Source organism: Lathamus discolor, chromosome Z, assembly GCF_037157495.1.
Source record: "Lathamus discolor isolate bLatDis1 chromosome Z, bLatDis1.hap1, whole genome shotgun sequence".
NCBI classification, from domain to species: Eukaryota; Metazoa; Chordata; class Aves; order Psittaciformes; family Psittacidae; genus Lathamus; species Lathamus discolor.
In genome coordinates this window covers 23,754,422-23,772,611 of record NC_088909.1, presented here as the reverse complement: position 1 = coordinate 23,772,611, position 18,190 = coordinate 23,754,422, and the positions used below count along the sequence as shown (strand labels likewise).

The 18,190-nt window shown below is 49.2% G+C and overlaps 2 protein-coding genes across 2 annotated transcripts in view; one reads left to right on the top strand and one right to left on the bottom strand.

Moving 5' to 3' along the window:
• PSKH1 (protein serine kinase H1) overlaps positions 1–12,695 on the top strand; it is a 42,845-nt gene extending 30,150 nt beyond the window's left edge. Inside the window, exon 4 of the mRNA XM_065662224.1 lies at positions 6,103–12,695. Coding sequence (XP_065518296.1) covers positions 6,103–6,420 — 318 coding nt within the window. The 3' untranslated portion in view covers positions 6,421–12,695. The remainder of the gene's footprint in view (positions 1–6,102) is intronic.
• Positions 12,696–14,540: 1,845 nt separating this feature from the next.
• Positions 14,541–17,177, bottom strand: CTRL (chymotrypsin like). Its single transcript, XM_065662235.1, has 7 exons — positions 17,062–17,177; positions 16,799–16,902; positions 16,598–16,677; positions 16,271–16,352; positions 15,702–15,882; positions 14,997–15,130; positions 14,541–14,811 (listed from the first exon to the last, which is right to left on the bottom strand). The coding sequence occupies exons 1-7, from the start codon at positions 17,111–17,113 to the stop codon at positions 14,653–14,655; spliced, it is 792 nt and encodes a 263-aa protein (XP_065518307.1). The 5' UTR covers positions 17,114–17,177; the 3' UTR covers positions 14,541–14,652.
• Positions 17,178–18,190: the final 1,013 nt, after the last annotated feature.

Here is an 18,190-nt window from a genome sequence, read left to right as displayed (position 1 = left end):
TGGAGTCAAGGAAACTTCTCAGATGGTCATGGGGAAGGTGCTCTTAACTTGGGGAATGCTGTAGCCAAGCTCAAGCAGGTCACCCGTAAGAAATGGGTCTCTGAAGTTTGCCAGGTTGCCATTTCAAACTTTGTTCATGATTTCACCACCAGGCAATGAAAGCACAATGAGGCTTCAGGATTTGAGCATCAGAGTGACCCTGTCATCCTCCTCTAGGTTGTCTGTGAAGGTGCAGGCTGATGAAAGGTGCCTCCTGGGCCTGGAGGGATGCAAGGGGACAGGCACTCTGACGACAAGCGAGTTTTGCCGGTAACTGCAGTTCTTGAATATACAGTGGCCATATACATCTTTAAAGCCTGTCTTCCTTCCCCTCTTCTTGGTGGCCTCTTAACCTCTTGGATTCAGTTGTTGGGTAGGATAACTGCACGAAAGATGGAAGTGAGGAATGCATGAGTGCACAGCTTATCTCAAAGATCAGGAGTTACTAAGAGTTGGTTTTCATATTTAGTCTCTAGAGAAATTTTCTTGCCTGCTATGGATCTCCACATATCTGAAGGTTTGTGGTGGTTAGTACGTAGGGCATGGGTTTGTCAGGGTTTTTTGTGAGTGTTTTGTTGTAGTTTAAGGGTCATTTACAGCTTACAGTAATACTAAGCTCTACTGTATCACATCTATTCTGGACTCAGAAGCCTGGTGAACACTGGGGAGAGCACCTTAGGGCTGTTGTCCTGTAAGCACGAGCTGGCAAGTCTTCACTAGTGTTTTCTGATGGTTAGATAAAGGATAACAAAATGGTGGCATGACATCCTTCTTCACACTCTGCTGAGCCTGCAGATGAGAGTAAATATGTACTGTCGTTTTGTTTAGTGGTTGCAAGGGCTCTTGTTAATTCTGCATTAGGATGAGCTATTCAGATTTACTTACTGCAGCTCTTCTGCTCCCCTCCTTCCTTTTTTTAGTTTAGTTCTGCTGCATCATGGTTTTAGCCATTCTGCTAAATTCTGGAGTTAGATGCAGTACTTTTCAGAGGATGTTCAGCTCTCCAATATGAGGGCCAGAATCTCCAGTGTTAAACTAGTCCATATCTGGCGTTTGTCTCGTGAGAAAGGAGGTTTGTGAAGTGGATGCTGCACCACCTATGGCAGACAGAGGACTTGCAGTTGTTGGAAAAGCTGGTCACCTGTAGGAAGTGTGTTAGCATTCAGCAAGTACTGCTGAGGTTCTGCTCACAATATGGCTATTTACCTGTTTTTTTAAGGCATGTAGAAAGACAACAGATCTATAGTAGTACGTTTCCCTTCTGGAGAAATGCAGTCTAACAGAGAGAATGGCACAGAAGTTACACTCAGACTGCATTAGCTTTGAAATCAGTTCACAGGGGAGCAGGAGTGCAAGGTGAACAAGTATTGGTGACTTATCTTCATTTTTTGTGGTATTTTTGTTTCACAGAAGAGAGGAATATTGCAACAGTGAGATCAAAGGCAAAGCTATCTGAAAAAAATCTTCACTGTAAGGGTGCTGAGGCCCTGGCACAGGTTGCCCAGAGAAGCTGTGGCTGCCCCATCCCTGGCAGTGTTCAAGGCCAGGTTGGACGGGGCTTGAAGCAACCTGCTCTAGTGGAAGGTGTCCCTGCCCATGGCAGGGGGTTGGAACTGGATGAGCTTTAATGTCCCTTCCTGCCCATAGCAGTCTAGGATGCTATGATGGCATTTATTTGATGCAAAGTTATATGGCCACTGGGGGAGCATTCTCCTTCCCAGCCATTCTGTTTCTGTTCAGAGAAAGAGAGGGGCAGAACCTCCTCTAGATCGCTTCAGTCCTGTTGTGTGTGTGCACCTCCTGTCTGGTGCTCATGTCCTCCAACCAGTGTTGACCATTATCAGCTCTCACAAACTCGTCTTGCTGCCTTGTGTTACTACTCCGGAGGGCTTCTGGAATTTTGCTGAGTTAAAAGCTGCTGTTTTGCCAACTGATGCAAGGTTTCTGGTGAATGGACATATTTCTTTAGGATCTGGGATTGAAAACTGTGAAATTCATGCCACTGAGTGTTTCAGTACAATGTAGCCCTAACTGTTTTTGATAAAAGGCTTCAGTGAAATAAACGCAAAGATGTGCATGGTGCAGCAAATGAAACCTCCAGCTGCATAAACAGATCAATAAACTGATTTGTGTTTGCTGACCAGAAGAAGAATCTAATTGCAGGTACTCCATAGTCAATGTTTGTGGGGAAACTAGAGTAATTGCAATAATCAGAAATCCAGTTTGCTTTTGTTTGGAGTTTATTCTTTAGGTTTCATTAAACTGGTGGTGCAATGCACAGCCCTCCCAAGGCCTGGGCTGGTTACGTATTCAGGGTTTCTACATCTTCAGACTGGTAAACTCTTCATGGATTTCTTCAGATTTCTAAATTATCTCATTTGGCATTTTTTAATATGAGTTAAAATGATTGAAGTAATACTGTTCCTGGTGTTTAGAAGCTTATTCCACCTTCCAGAATCTCGTGCTCTGTGTTGGGCAGCCATTAGTTGACTGAAGTTTGAATGCATCCGAACATCAAAAATACCTCTGAGGTTGCCCCAGGTTCCAAATCTGTGCAGTTACTAACATCTGCAAGAGGAAACAATGCTTCCTTGCATGTTCTGAAGATAAGCTTCCAGGAAAAGGATTGTGTCAGTCCTCAAGTGTTTCTCACCTGTGTGCATCTCTTACATCTCCTTGGATTTAGGTAACAAAGAGAGGATGGAGATCCTGCCATGATTGTATCTCCATGAGGGACAATATTCAGAAAGGTAAAAGAGTTTAGATAGAAGGGAAAAAATGCACAGGAAAAAACAGTACAGTTGGAGTCATGTGAATCTGTTTTTTCCATTTGAGTGGGACAAAAGCTGTCTCAAGGTGTCACAGTCATCTCAATTACTGGTAGCAGTAATGAAGATGAAGAAGTCAAGAGTTCTTGAAAAGCTACTAAAGGAGAGTAGAATTGTCACCAGCTTTTATTATCACTTTGAATTAAAGTTGGTAAATTGGGTAGACATTAGCTTGGACATCTCATTAGTGTTATTTCTAGAGCAGAAAATGAGTCCTCTATGAAGTAAATGGAGTGGGGTGAGCTTTGTCTGCAAAGAGGAGGGCGAGGAAAGGAGTGATTGGAAGTTAATGGGGTGTAGGCAGGTCATGATGACTTTAATGAGTTTAACTGTGTGAATAGCTGATAACTTAAATGAGTCTCAAAAAAGGCTACAGAAAATTGTGTTTTTAAAGTATTTGAAGGCAAGCCTGGTGAAAGCAGAGGGAAAACCTCTTGTAGCTGGATTTCATTTGGATCTGTCTGTCTGTGGAAGAGAGAATCCAAAGGTCATCTGTAACTAGAGATCCAGAGTTTAAAAGGAACATGATGTGTTGACCTGCCAATGGACATATGGAATGACTCTGGTATTATCTCAGATTATGCCAGTGAAGACTAAGCCCTACAAGTTGATGCCCTTCAGTGTTATTTAACAAAGAAGCATTACCCAGAAGTCTGGTAGGAAGTCAGTAGCTTGAAATGGGATTTTTTTCTCCCTCTGGCAGAAGCATATTTTGGTTTTTTTTGGATGTGTTGTTATCAATAGCATAACCAAAGAGCTCAGTTACACCATTTGTAACACACACCAGTGTGTTCATTGAAAAATTTAAACATTATTGTGTTTTTTGCTACATTTCGAAAGGGGTTTTGTTATTTCATTTATCCTTTGTATAAACAAACACTTTAATGAGTCTCTGATCAAAGATTTTCCTGGTTCTATTCTAACAAGCGCCTGTTTTTTTCTTATCATTCATGTCAAGATGCGTTTCATCAGCTAAGAAAAACTGATTTAAGGCTGGTCATGACAAACTATATGTGAAAGCAGTAGACAGAAAAGCTAGAATTTTAAGAAATCTTTGTGTTAGGTGCTTTTATTCTTGACAGAGAGAAGGAAGTGGATTTTGGATGTGGTTTCACAGAGCAGAACTGGTGTCTGATCCGTAGAAGGTTGTGCTTCCTCTCCTGAGCACCCTGGCTCAAAGTATTTCCATCTCTACCCTGAATGCATTCAAGGAACATTTACAAGTTTTTATTCATATACCAGGATTTTCTTTCAATTCATATTATCAGTTCATATCATCTTCACTCTCTTCTCTTGCATAGTTACATCCCGTTTTAGCTGAGCATGACAGGCTGATTTAGTCGTTGCTTTAGAAGAAGCACTTCCTGCAACCTGATTATCCTAGCAGGTGGTTACTTGGCTAGAATCACAGAATCCCAGACTGGTTTGGGTTTTGAAGGGACTCAAAAAAGCTCATCCAGCTCCAACCCCCTGCCATGGGCAGGGACACCTTCCACTAGACCAGGTTGCTTGAGTTCATCTTCCATGCCTATGTGATGGACTACCTGTGTCCCAGGAGCAGGGCTGGAACTCTCAGAGCGTCCTGTCTTTCATATAAAATCCTCCCATGTATACGGCAACTCTCTTCCTGGTGCCTTTGGGTCTTTTCAAAGAGAAATTTGCTTTTGGTAGCAATAAATGGACCTCAAAAAAATCAGAACATGCCTTTTTTAGACCTTTTGCACATGGAAAGGGCATTGCATCTGACTGTACAGTTGGTGAACTCCCAGTTTTAAACTAGCTGGGTTCCTCCTCACTAAATGAAGAGTGAAAGAGAGTAGTAGTCTTTTCCTTTTTTAACCACACATGCCATTTGCACTCGTGTTTAGATATCACCTTAATGATTGTATCGGAATCTTCATTGATGGATTTGCTCAGGCTTTTTGTTTTCATGTACTTGAAAAATCCAGTATCCATGGTTTCAGGAGGTGTGAGACCCCCACAACAGCCAGTGACTGCAGAAACCTGCTCTAGCCAGGGTCAAATCATCACTTGGGTTTTCACATTGGCCATATTGCCTTCTCCACTTGTACACTGGACTTTGCCACCATTTTCTTCCTAGCTTTGTCCACAGCCCAACCTTCACCTCATGCTAAAGGTAGTGTTCTCACTTCAGGATTGATGCAGAGGTCAGTGATCCATCCTCTGTGAGCAGTGCATCTTGCATTCAAGCAGTAATGGCTTCATTGGATGCAAAGTATTTGGACTGAGGGTCTTCATGGGGTATAGCTACTGCTCCTTTTTGTTGTGTGATTTTGGAAAATTACTTGAGAAGATGTGGTGGGAGCACAATGTAGGTCTGGAAGCCCGTGTGTGTTAATAGTACAGCAACTGGAGCAATATGTGTGTGTGACCATCGTGTGACTGCTGGAGAAGATGGAGCTGCACAAGGGGGTGAAGGGACCTGGAAACTGGGGATGTCTATATATGTGTATATTGGCAAGGATGAGACCACATGAGGATCTGGTGACTAGAGGGACCAGGGAAGTCCCAGCCAGCTGCTGGAGAGATGTTCGAATCTGGGGTTGACCAAGACTAGCTGTGTGTCTGTGCACATCCATGTGTATGTAGGCTTGAGGCACCTGGGAAGACCTCTGAGATCCAGGGTCATCTGAGTGCTCAAACCCAGCTGCTGGAGGCATCCATTCTCCACCTATGCAAGTGTAGACATTCCCCCTAGCTCAGCCTCTCCCCATCACAGTCTCTTGAAGTTAGTGTGTCTCATTCTGAAGACACAACTCATTCTTCTCATCCTGAAGTCATTCATGTGACTTCTTGTCAGGGACTGTAGTGATAGGACAAGGCATGATGAGTTAAAACTTAAACAGGGAAAGTTCAGGTTAGGTATAAGGAAGAAGTTCTTCCCTGTGAGGGTGCTGAGGCCCTGGCATAGGTTGCCCAGAGAAGCTGTGGCTGCCCCATCCCTGGCAGTGTTCAAGGCCAGGCTGGACGGGGCTTGGAGCAACCTGCTCTAGTGGAAGGTGTCCCTGCCCGTGGCAGGCGGTTGGAACTGGATGAGCTTTAATGTCCCTTCTAACCCAAACCAGTTTGGGATTCTCCTTGGACAGATAGTGTTGGTCACAACTTGGAAGATTTGAGGGTAAAAGACAACAAAAGCACCTTTTGGGCATGGAAAGAATTAATCAGCAAAGCTATGCCGGGATGTTTCACTGTAATAATCTCTTTTGTGTTTCAGCCCTGGCCCAGTGTTTCCAACCTGGCCAAGGATTTCATTGATCGCCTACTCACAGTGGACCCCAGTGACAGGATGACAGCCCTTCAGGCGCTGAAGCACCCATGGGTGGTCAGCATGGCAGCCTCTTCCTCCATGAAGAACCTACACCGTTCCATCTCGCAGAACCTTCTCAAGAGGGCGTCTTCCCGCTGCCAGAGCACCAAATCTGCCCAGTCCACCCGCTCCAGCCGCTCCACCAAATCCAACAAGTCACGGCGGGTTCGGGAACGGGAGCTGCGCGAGCTCAACCTGCGCTACCAGCAGCAATACACTGGCTGAGCACTGGACTGGAACCTGCCAGGCATCTTCACACTTATCTTCTCTGCAGTATAGGTGTGCAGCATCCACACACTCAATGAGGAACATCTAGGTTCCTCCTTCTCTCCCTCCAGGTGTCCCCTGCCGTGAGGAGGTATCTTTACCATGAGGAACCTCGTCATGGCTGTTACCCTGCAAGCTGTGCCACAGGGGTCTCGTGTCTGAAACGGGGGAGCCCTTGTGGCTCAGAGCACAACTCAAGAGTCTCAAGTAATACACAAATTAAGGAGCCACGTGGGGAGAAAAGCTCTTTTTGTAGTCCAGGAGCTTGGTTGTTCATAGTTATTTATTAATTCCAGAGCATTAAGTTTCTCTCACTTGCATATAAAAAAAGAAGGAATCACTTTAAGTGGATGCACACACACCTTAAGTGTGTGCACAGACGTGTGTGGGTGTGTATCTGGTTTGAAAATGATACATGCACAGAGTTGGAGTGGGTTTAGTCAGATCTGTGATGTCTTGGTAGTGAGGCTGGTATGAATCATAGCATCAGAAGTAGGATAGCTCTGATTCACTGGTGTGCTGCCCACCAGCTCCTCGCTGAAGTGATGCCAGTTTTTTGGGATGTCTGGGAAGCTCTCAGGTTTCCCCAAGGGCTGCCATCCACCTCACAGCATTGAGGGATTATTGGAGCTGCACCAGAGCTGCTGGGCAATTTGGGAACATGGCTGAAGTGCTGAGAGCTCAGAGCTTAGAGTCTGGCTCCTTGGATCTGGACAAGGGGTGCTTCTGGTGGAAGGGTGGGAAGATGATCATTGTCCTGCAGGAACTTAATGGTATACGGAGAGATGTCTTTGGCAAGGCAGGATTTTGGGGGGTTCCTTGCTGTCCCTCTTGAATTATCCCTCCCATATTTGCATCTGGACCAGTGCCTCCCAGGCAGGGTTTGTTCTTGCTGTGACCTGCCCCTGTCACGTGTGTTTTTTGCCCTTCAGACCAGCATTACCAACTGTGTCACTTTACCAAAGCTTTAGTGGTTCCAGGTCTTGCTCTCTGTCTGCAGGTTTTACAGGGCTCCCCTGCTTGCATGCCTACTCTGTCCTGGTACTACTATCCCTGCTCTGGGACAGTGAAATGGTGGTGGGAGATGCTGGGATAGCCACAGATGGCTCCATAGCATCAGGGTAGGGGTTTGAGTAGTGGAGGCCCAGTCTTGGAGGGTCAGCAGTGACAATATCCTGGAGACACTGCGTGAACACTTTAGAGCTGCTGGGAGTGACTTAAATTCAACAGGAAAAAGCTGCCTTTCAGTTTTCTTGGGCTGGATGGGTGCTGTGGGGGCCTCTTGTGAAGGACCTTGCAGGGGAGGTGGGAGCTTTAGAACTGAGCTTTGTGCAAGCCTGCTGAGTTACCTCCCCAAGTAGTTAAAGCAGTACACTGGGGCTGATGGCACAGTGTCAGGGTAGATTTGGCCTCTTGTGGTAGCAGAGACAACACCTGCAGTGAAGGAGAATGTTCGGCTTGGAAACTTTTCCTATGAAACCCTACGGTTTGCTTTATACTGTGCACTTGGAAGTGCTTGCTTGGCTCTGAGCTGGGGATGCAGGCTATGTGAGCTCAAGGGCTGGTGAGCATGGCCTCTCCACCCAAGACTGATGTCTGTGCCACCATATTTTACTGTCAGCAAGGTTTTAAGTGGTCAGTCACATCTCCAGGGAGCTTCAAAAGCAGCTCAACCTCTGGGGGAAAATTGAGTTTGCTGTGCTAAGATGGGCTATAACCACTGTGAGCACAGCCTGTGAGCCTAGGCATGTGATGGGGAATACAGCAGAGGACACCTGAGGACAGGAGGTGTGTGTAGCACTGGTGAATTCCAAATCCTTTGCATGGTTTTGCGTATTATTCTTAGAACTGTACATCCTTTGCAGGCTGCCCTTTCTCTGAGGAGCTATCCTACACATGGTCTTTCTTCCATTAGCTTTAGCAGATAACCACAGATTTACCTAAAATTGGGCAGTTTTTTTCAGCTCTGTGGATTGAAAAAAAAAAAAAAAATCTTCAGCTTCTTTTACCTTCTCACATAGTTTTTCCCTGGTTCATTATTATGAACTGTAAGCTGGATGTGATTTGTGATACCTGACTAAACAGGCAGCTTGCCTTGTCTCGGTTCATAAACAATTCAGTGCCCCTCAGATGATTCTCCAAAAGCAGTAACCATGCTATGACAAGTTGCAACTGGAAAATTCTTTCCCTGTCTGTTGAGATATGACAGGATGCTCTCAGAGGGCTTCTGGCTTTGAGCTTATAGGAGTCTTAGAGCATCATGCAGGCACTGTGCTCCCTTTTGCCTCCTGGGTGCTCTCATGGCCATCCCCAGATTATCTTGCACCATGTGTAGCCTTAAAAGAGGTGTTTTGCCTGTGTGAAGAGGTCAAAGTGATGAACTGAGCCAAGACCTCTAGAACCTGAGAGCCTTCCCTTTAACCATTAGGCTATGAAAACACACAGGCATTGTACAGGTGTATACCCATACTGCTTCTTCGTGTGTTCTCTTGTGGGATGGGATCCATGAAGACAGAGATGAGGTCAGGATGTTGAGCTCCGTTTTGACCAGGCTTGTTTCTGCACCTTCACAAAACAGAACAAGAATTTCATCTGTGTCAGTTTTTGCTTTGTTGCTGTTTTCAGCAGTTGGTGGAAGGAGTTCATGGTGGTGTCACTTGAGGTGATTTTGGGGTGGAATATGTTTTGGGAAGCACGATATTGCTATGTAGATTCCTGACAGTGTCAAGTTCCTGTGATGATGGTCTAGGACTGGGAAGTGAATTGGCAGAAGGGAGGATCCTTCACTGACAGGAGCAATACTGGAGAGCTGCAACCCATCTCCTTGAGATGTGGAGATGTTTGTGGTCCTCAGGCATCCCGCTGCTAGAGAATTGCACCAAAGAGGACCAAGTCCATCCCATAGGGGGCTTTGACTTTTATATAAAGATAACTCTAATTCTCTTCACAAATGCAATGTATTCTTATTTGCATGGAAAAATCAATATAAACATGGGGAAAATCTGTATGGGCTTTCCTTAGATCATTTTATTATAACACTCCTGGCTCAATCCCTCTTCTTTTTCTACATTCAGCATTTTCAGGACCTCTTGTACCCAGACAATGATATGTGTGGGCAGAGGGGCACTAGCAGAGCTCCATCCAACTGACCCTTGGAGTCCTTGGTGATCTTTCTGTTTTCACTCTATCTGGAAAGCTGGGGTGGTCCAAATGCTGTGTTGCATGATCCAGCTTAAGAGCAATTTTTCTGGTGCTTTTACCCTTGCAGTTGTGGCACATTTGCTGCTGGATCGGAGGGGGCGCACACAGGCAAAGTGCTGTGATTTTGAGCCATAGTTCAAGTGCCTTCAATCATCTTCTAAGAAGCTCTTCACTGTGAATTACCTTGGTCATCTGTCTTCCATATATATTCCACAGGAGCATCTCAGCGCTCGGTTTATCTCAAGTCTCAGGAGTTTACGCTTTTCAGGAGTGCCTTGTTTGGGGATTTTAGAAGCTAAATCTCTCTGATGTGATTTTTTGTTTTTTCCTGCTCTTCTGTGAATTTTTAAATCTCCTTGTTTGGCTCTTAATGGTGGTTCTGATTTGACTGGCAGGGTTTTGGGGAAGACTTCCTCTGCTGCTGACTTAGCTGTGAGGAGTCAGGTAACAAACACATGTTCCAGCCCCTTGCTGAGTTGCGGCTTCGTATTAGCTGGGGTGCAGATCTCCTGGCTGCTTTTGTTCGTGCAATGAAAATGAAGCTGGAATGACACCTAGTGGCGAATTGTAGTGTGTCAATGTACAGCCCTCTCCTGGTTTCCTTCCCTCCGTTCCTGGGTGACATACTCTTACAAAGAGGACTCTGGGTTTGGTGTGCTGACTGATGGTCATGGACCACACCTGCAGTCCTCATGTTCAGCAACCTTCTCAGCATGGCACCATTTTATCCTGAAGTGATACAGTGATCCTGAAGAGCAGTTAGACAGCATAGGGGTGAGCATGTGCACCCACTGGAACCTATCAACCCCCCAGGGTCTCAAGGAGGTGCTCACCAGCACCCTGCCATGGGGAGGCATCTTGAGGGACACTAAGAGAAAGAAAAACCTAAAGACACCAAGGCTGGAATCACTAGGTTTGGGACTTTCTCCCATCATGAGATGCTATGGTGTAGCTCAGGGTGTTGCTTTCCAGCATATTCTGTTTCAGGGGAATGTGGTTGTAAGTAGAGGGAATGATGACTGGTTGTCTTTTGGAACTTAGCAGTACTGTGTAAGACATCCCTATCGTTTTGCCCTGGGAGTTTGGCTGCTTTCTTGGGGGAGAGATTTATGACTTCAAAGCATGTGGCCTGTCAGATCCACGTTTTTTATATACTTTTTTTAAGGGTTATTGGAAAGGAATGTGGAAAGGTCTCCCAGAAATAAAATTAGGTGGTCTGCAGACTTACATTCTGATTTTGAATACATCATGTATTTTTCTATGCATTTTGCTAAAACAGCAGTTACTTGTCCATGTTTGATTTACTTCTCACCCTTCTCAGGCTTCTAAAAACCTAACATGTCAACCAAGTGGTGGTAGAAACTTCTGTTCCTTCAACCCAGGGGAAGTCTGTGCTGTTTGACACTGAGCTTGTGAGCATCCAGAGGCTCCTGCCAGTCCCTGGACTGCATTGTTCTTGGAAATGCACAACTGTATGTGAAGGCTTTATAACCATGACTGGAGTGCAAGCACAGACAAAAGGACTCTGACCTGGCTTTAGTAGTGTTGTGGAAACCAGCTGCAGGGTGGGGACTGTGTTACAGATTTATGTTGAAAATGATAAACCCTCAAACTCTTAACTTCTTTGGAATTTGGTTATTTTCTTCTTGTAGTCTTTTCTACTTTGGTAATTTACTGCTCAGTTTCTCAATCCTGTTTTCTACGTGGGTGTTTGGCTGAAGTACTAATACGGTCAACTTTGATGCAATGCACAAACTGGAGTAGGAGGCATGGGCAATGTGACCACTTGGCAGCAGCTCTGGATTTGGCTCTGCAGGAGCCATGGTGAGTCCTGGAGCGAGATAAAAGCAGCTGTACAGTGTCCTGCAGGTGTGGGAAGGCTCTCTTTGGGGGCCCTACTGTGCAGGCTTAGCAAAAGATGGTCTTGTACAACCCAGGACAACTAGTGTGTGGCTGTTAATAAGCCTCTTATTAGGCTGCATGGGACCGTATTCTTATTTCAAGTGATGATACCAAAGATTTGGAGGGTTTGAGGTGGGCTAAATTGAAATCTCAAATGTTTGACTTAATTCAGTTTTCTAAATGAAACACAGAGATTGGCTTTTTTGGGGGATCACACCCTCTGGAGGAGTTGGCAGCCTGTTGTCTGGCAGCAGTGGGAGCCCTGGGACTTGCAGGAAGGGTGGTTCTGTTCTGCCTCTCACCAGCTTGACTTTATCCTGGAAAATACCACAAAGGGCCTGTGCCACTTAGTGCCAGATGCCAAGTTGCCTACATCACTCTGGGGAGGTTTCTGGTGCTTTTTTTGACTGCTCAGTCTCCTATTTGAGCCTGGACAAAGACCACACAGCTCCTGGGTGCTCCAGAGGCAGGTGCTTGCATGTCACTTGTGCTTTACTGTGCAGTGTATTTGCCACAAAAAGAAATGTGAAGCAGAAGGATGCATGGTGGCAATGGCATCATGGAGCTTGGTACCTTCCACCCTTGGTGTCCCTTCGGTGGAGGGAGCTCTGCCTGCATGATGGCAGTTCTTTCTTCTCCCACTGTCCTCCCCTGTGTGGTGATTCCATGGGTTCCTCGTGTGTGACGTGACTGTTGTACAGTGTCTGCTGAATGTGGAAGAGATCTGTGGCCCTGGCCAGGTGGGTTGGGAATAAGGAGCTCCTGTGTGGATGCCCAGATGCCATGAGTTTTCCTGTTGCCTTTCACTACGGAAAGACACCTCCCAGGACGATGTTGGGCTGGAGATCTGCCAGCACTCACTGTTATTTTTGGTCGCTGAATTTCCGGTACTGGCTTGGAATGATTTGGAAGTAATTCTGGTCGCATCCTGTTCATCTCCTTACAGGGCTGTTTCGAGAAGCATCCAGTTCTGTGACTTGCCTTTTGAATCTTTACCTTGAAAACTGTCTTGTTAGGATGAAGTCTGAACCTTTGTAATTAATCTGTAACGTTACAATTAGTGTGTACAGAATTATTTATTTTGTGTACTCGGTCTGCTAAACATGGAAGTGTATCTGCGTACCCCATCACCCTGCTGTCATTACATCTGCCTTATAGAATCAGAAACTAGGTTGGAAAAGACCTTTAAGATCATCAAGTCCAACTGTTCCCAGCACTGCCAAGGCCACCGCTGAACCATGTCACCAAGGACCTCATCATCTGCATGGTCTGTGAACACTTCCAGGGACAGTGACTCCACCACTGCCCTGGGCAGCCTGTTCCAATGCCTGAACACCCCTTGGGGAAGAAATTGTTCCTAATACCCAATCTAAACTACCCCTGATGCAGCTTGAGGCTTGTCCTATCCCTTGTTCCTTGGGAGCAGAGACCAGCCACCTCCTGGCTCCATCTTCCTGTCAGGCAGTTGTAGGGAGCGATAAAGTCTCCCTGAGCCTCTTCTTCTCCAGGCTAAATCCCTCAGTTCCCTCAGCTGCTCCCCATCACACTTGTGCTCCAGACCCTTCACCAGCTCTGTTGCTCTTCTCTGGACCCGCTCCAGCACCTCAATGTCTCTCTTGTAGTGAGAGGCCCAGAACTGAACACAGGATTCAAGTATTCGTGGGTTACCACAGGCTGATTTGCTGCAAGGAGCCACTTTCTGGGCTGTGAATGATGGTCTGGAAAGGCAGGAAAGAGCTGCTCAGCCCTCTAGTATGTTGCACGGCAAGGGGGTACCAGAGTGGCCATAAGAGTTTGCTGGGGTCTTAAATGCAGCAGCCTCAGAAGGTGCCTAAGGGAGACCTGGTACAGGGCTGGGATGTCTACAGAGATGCTCTGGGGGAATCGGGTTCTCAGCCTCTTGCTGGAAGGCAGGGTTTGGAGGCTGATCAGGCACCTGGGGACAATTCCTCCCCTTTGGCTTGCAAGGTGGCAAACTGGGCCAGTGGAATACCCTGGTTCACCATCAGCAACTTGTCATCTCTCCAGTTCCACTCTGAGCAGCTTCTGGGGACCATCAGGGAAACCTGCCACACCAGTGAAAAATGCACACCCCTTTTAACCATCCCCTCCTGGAAAGGTGAGTTCTCAGGAGCAAGGGACCCCATCCCAGCAGTGGCAGGAGGGGTGACACTGGCAGAGGTTTTATATCACATTCACATCACTTAAAAGAAAAAACCACCATCTGCCTCACTCTGGGACAGTCTGATCCTGCTCCTCTGGACCAGCTCTATTTTGAGCTGCCAGGAACCAGGTTTCCCTTGGTGTGTGTTCCCATGTAAGTTATGGGTCTAAATAGCAAGCAGGGAACTTTTAAGACCCTGTGCACACATCAACACCCACCCCCCGAGGCAAGAGGAGCTGCAGCTCCACAGGCCCTTCCCTGGTAGGACTGTCTGGTGCTGGAGATCTTGTGCCTGGATCAGTGAAGAACTATCACAAGCACTTCACCCACCCTCAGTGCTGGGGTGGTCTTTGGGCTGGTGCTGCATGAGCCGCCCTTGAGCTGCATCCAGCCCTGCTCCCCCTCTGCCTGGGCATCGTGTCCTGGCTTCCCCCCTATTCCAGCAGGTGGGCACCAAGCTCCAGCTCTGAGAAGTGCTGGGCTTCAGGAGAGGAGCAGAGGGTACCCCAGGCTCCCTGTGGTCTGCGTCGTGAGAGGAAAGGAGCCAGAGGCAGTGCTGGAGAATGCTGACGCTTTATTCCAAAGCGGATTGCCTTGCTCCCAGCTCTGCTGAGCTCCCTGTGCTGGGAGCAGCCATCCAGTGATAGGACAAGGGGCAATGGGTGTAAACTGGAGCATAGGAAGTTCCACATTAACATCAGGAAGAACTTTTTTACTGTAAGAGTGACAGAGCACTGGAACAGGTTGCCCAGGGGGGTTGTGGAGTCTCCTACACTGGAGATATTCAAGGTCCGCCTGGACAAGTTCCTGTGTGATGTACTGTAGGTTACCCTGCTCTTGCAGGGGGGTTGGACTAGATGATCTTTTGAGGTCCCTTCCAACCCTTGGGATTCTGTGATTCTGTGATCCATTCACCACTGGCTCTAAGCTTGAATAACGCTGTCGATCCAGTTTCGGAAGTGGCTTACACGGGTGTAGGCAGCTGGTGTGTTGACATTGCAGTTCCTGCTACCCCAGGAGACAATGCCCATCAAGGTCCAGAGGCCCCCATCCTGGTATACCAGAGGTCCACCAGAATCACCCTGCAGAGAAGACACCTCCTGCTTAGTGGTCCCACCACATGCTCCAAATTGGTCCTTGCCACCCCCAGGCACCTGGTTCCCTGGACATGGGGGTGAGGATGAGGATGGGGATGGGGATGAGGAGGAGGAGCCCATGTGTCCTCTTCCTCTGGCCTCCCTGTGCTGCAGCAGGAACAGCTCCTTACCTGGCAGGATGAGGCACCGATGCCGCCAGCACAGACCATGGAGCTGGTGATCTTGCTTCCCCAGTACTCAGCACACTTGGTGGAGGAGATCAAGGGCAGGGATACCTGCTGCAGGCTCTCTGCCGATGCGTAGGCTAGGGGAAGGAAGCACCATAAAACACCCTGGTGTCAGCAGTTCTTCTGGGACCTTTGGGAGTGTACAAGGCACCCTGGGCAGCTCCTGAACACACAGGTGCTGCCATGCAAAGCGCCTTTCCGTCCATGCCAATGTATTCCTTCTTCCCAAGAAAATGTCCCATCCCCGGCAGTGTTCAAGGCCAGGCTGATGGGGCTTGGAGCAACCTGCTCTAGTGCAAGGTGTCCCTGCCCATGGCAAGGGGTTGGAACTGCATGAGCTGTAAGGTCCCTTCACCCTCAGGCCGTTCTGTGATTCCATGATTCCCCAAGGGAGATCACCTTGCCCAGAGAGCCCTGAGCAAGGGCAGGCTTGTGCCCATTCACAGTTTGCACCCATCCATGTCCTGAGCACACACCTAAACCCGTGCTTTCACCACCGCACACATATGCAACACTTGTACGTGCCAAGACAGGGTTATACACTGCCCAGCTCTCCTATCCCACGGGCAGACATGGTGTCACACCCCAAAGGTGCCACCAAGCACACTCAGACCATACAGGGCCCTCCCCAAAGCTGCAGTTATTTACAGTTGACACTGGTGCGTCCCCAGCCGGTGGTGACACACTGGAGGTTGTCGGGCAGATGCAGGTCAGCAGGGGGCAGGCAGACAGGGGACACGCGGGGTCCCAGCTTGGCGGGTGAGGCGAGCTTCAGCAGGGCAATGTCATTGTTCAGGGTGTAGGTGTTCCAGTTGGGGTTCGTGACGACCTGCCAAGAAATACCAGAATGTGAGAGGGGCTTTGGACAAGGGTCTGTAGGGACAGGACAAGGAGGAATGGCTTTAACCTGGCAGAGGGGAGACTGAGATGAGATCTTAGGAAGTTTTCCTGTGAGGGTGCTGAGGCCCTGGCACAGGGTGCCCAGAGGAGCTGTGGCTGCCCCATCCCTGGCAGTGTTCAAGGCCAGGTTGGACGGGGCTTGGAGCAACCTGGTCTAGTGGAAGGTGTCCCTGCCTGTGGCAGGGGCTGGAACTGGGTGAGCTTTGAGGTCCCTTCCAACCCAGACCAGTCTGGGATTCTGAGTCATCCCTGCCCTCCAAGAGCAGCTATTTTGCAGAACTGCAGCCCCATCCCAGCACCAGAGCCGCCCAGCTCACCCTGACCACATTCTTCACTTGAACAGGGTCAGCCCTGGAGGTGCGGTCATATCCCCCGAGGACGACGACATCGAAGAGCGGCCTGCGAGAGGTAAGAGGGTCAGTGGGACACATGGCAGCAGCACCTGGGGTGGGAGCAGAGCTGGGAACCTGCCGTACTGAGTGCCCAAGGGAAGCCATTGTGGGGACAGCCTAGGGGGAAGCCCCTGACTGCTCAGTTCCTTGGGTGCTGGCCTTAAGGGCTGTCCCAAGTGCAGCTAGGTCATGCCCAGCACACCCCAAGCCCCCGGTGGCACCAGCATGGGCTGGCTGGACATTGCTCCTCACTTGAATTCACAGTGGGCAGCGGTGACAACCCAGTTCTCATTGATTAAGGAGCCACCACAGAAGTGGGATCCGAAGCGGCTCTGGGGAGGAAAGAAGGAGGAAGAGCTGGGACTGGGCAGGCTGAGTTCCCTCCTGAAGTGGGGGACAGGCAGAGGGTGTCACAGGTCCCCTTGGTGCCTGGAGAAGGAGTCAGTGCAGTACCTGCAGGGAGACCTGCCAGGGCCATGATCCAGGCACTGCATTCTGCCCGTTGATGATCCTCTCAGTGTGGTGGAGCAAGGGGCTGATGCTGGGCTCCCCACAGCCTGTGGGAGAGGCAGACGGGCACAGGGGTTACCCCAAAAGCTCAGGGCTCACACCTAGGGGCCGCCTGTGCAGGTGCAAGTGGCTCTGTGTCACCGTCCCCGGGGTGCCTCAGTCCTGCTGCACCCCAAGGACCTCCCCACACCTGTCAAAGCACTTACCTGAGACGGTGTTGGCAAGGGCCAGGCAGGCAACTACCCACAGAAACGCCATCCTGGGAGGACTTGGCTGTGCCACTGAGGCCACCAGCTTTATAGCAGCCAGGAGCTGCGTGGCTTGTAACTGGGCAGGGTAAAGTCCCTGCTGTGGGGACCTGGCCAGACCTGGCACCTATCCTGTCCCGTGCAAGTGCGGATGTGGGAACAAGCTGTCAAAAACACTCTGGGGAGCTTGGGCTGTGATAGCTGTGTTTGTTCTGTAGAGGACTGCAGGGCAGTGCCGGGGGCACACAGCTGGGGGGGCAGTGAGGCTGGGTGTGCTGGGACAGATGCTAGTGCCCAGGCTGGGGGAGGTCACCCCATCCCCTGCCCTGTTCACGTCTGCTGGCACTAGAGCTCTTTTCCATGCAAGCCCTGGCCTGGGATAGCGCCAGTCCCAGCTGGATGTTCCCAGGGCACAAGGACAGACCATGAGCCATGGCTGGATGCAGGTGAGCATGTCCCAGAGCCAGTGGGGCAGGTGGGGTGTGCAGACACCTTCCCAGGCAGGCAGGAGATGTGGCCAGAGCTGTAAAGACACTGCAACCCCCAGGGAGGATAGGGGCACCTACGCTGGTCACTGGGGTACACAGTGTCTCATCACCCCTGGGTGATGCTCCTGTCGTGGTACCCGGAGCAGGGAACCGTCCCCGGGGTGATGCTGAGCACAGGGATGAATCCTCCTCTCCCCTCTGTGCCACCCATATGCCCTGTCCCCTGCCCTAGCGCACTGGGGAGCAGAGCCTGGATGCTGGTGAGTGATTGCTGAGCTCAGGCCTTTATTTCTGGCAGTGGTGCCATGCAAGGAGAGCAGGATCTGGCCCGCCACAAGGCAGGAAACATGGAGATCCTACAGGGTGCTGCAGAGGCAGGATGCAGGAAGAGAGACAAGGCTTCACTCCTGCTCTCCACATGGCACCTGGGGAGGACATAACTGATGGCTGGACAGCAGTGGAAGACAGAAGAGCCAGTGCCCAGGGCAGTGCTGCCTGTCACGGAGGAAGCTTGTGACAGGTGGATGCTGAACACCAACACAACAGTCTTGGACTCGAGTCCTGTCCTGGATGTTGGCAAAAGAGCCGGGCCAGGAGCT

Bases quoted from the DNA above. Each gene is read 5' to 3' on its own strand.
- CTRL (XM_065662235.1), bottom strand. From the start codon at position 17,113: ATGGCGTTTCTGTGGGTAGTTGCCTGCCTGGCCCTTGCCAACACCGTC. The intron at 16,353-16,597 runs GTGAGGAGCAAT...TACCTCTCGCAG, and splicing joins GCTGCCCACTGTGAATTCAA to GCCGCTCTTCGATGTCGTCG. The intron at 15,883-16,270 runs GTGAGCTGGGCG...ATTTCTTGGCAG, and splicing joins AAGTGAAGAATGTGGTCAGG to GTCGTCACGAACCCCAACTG.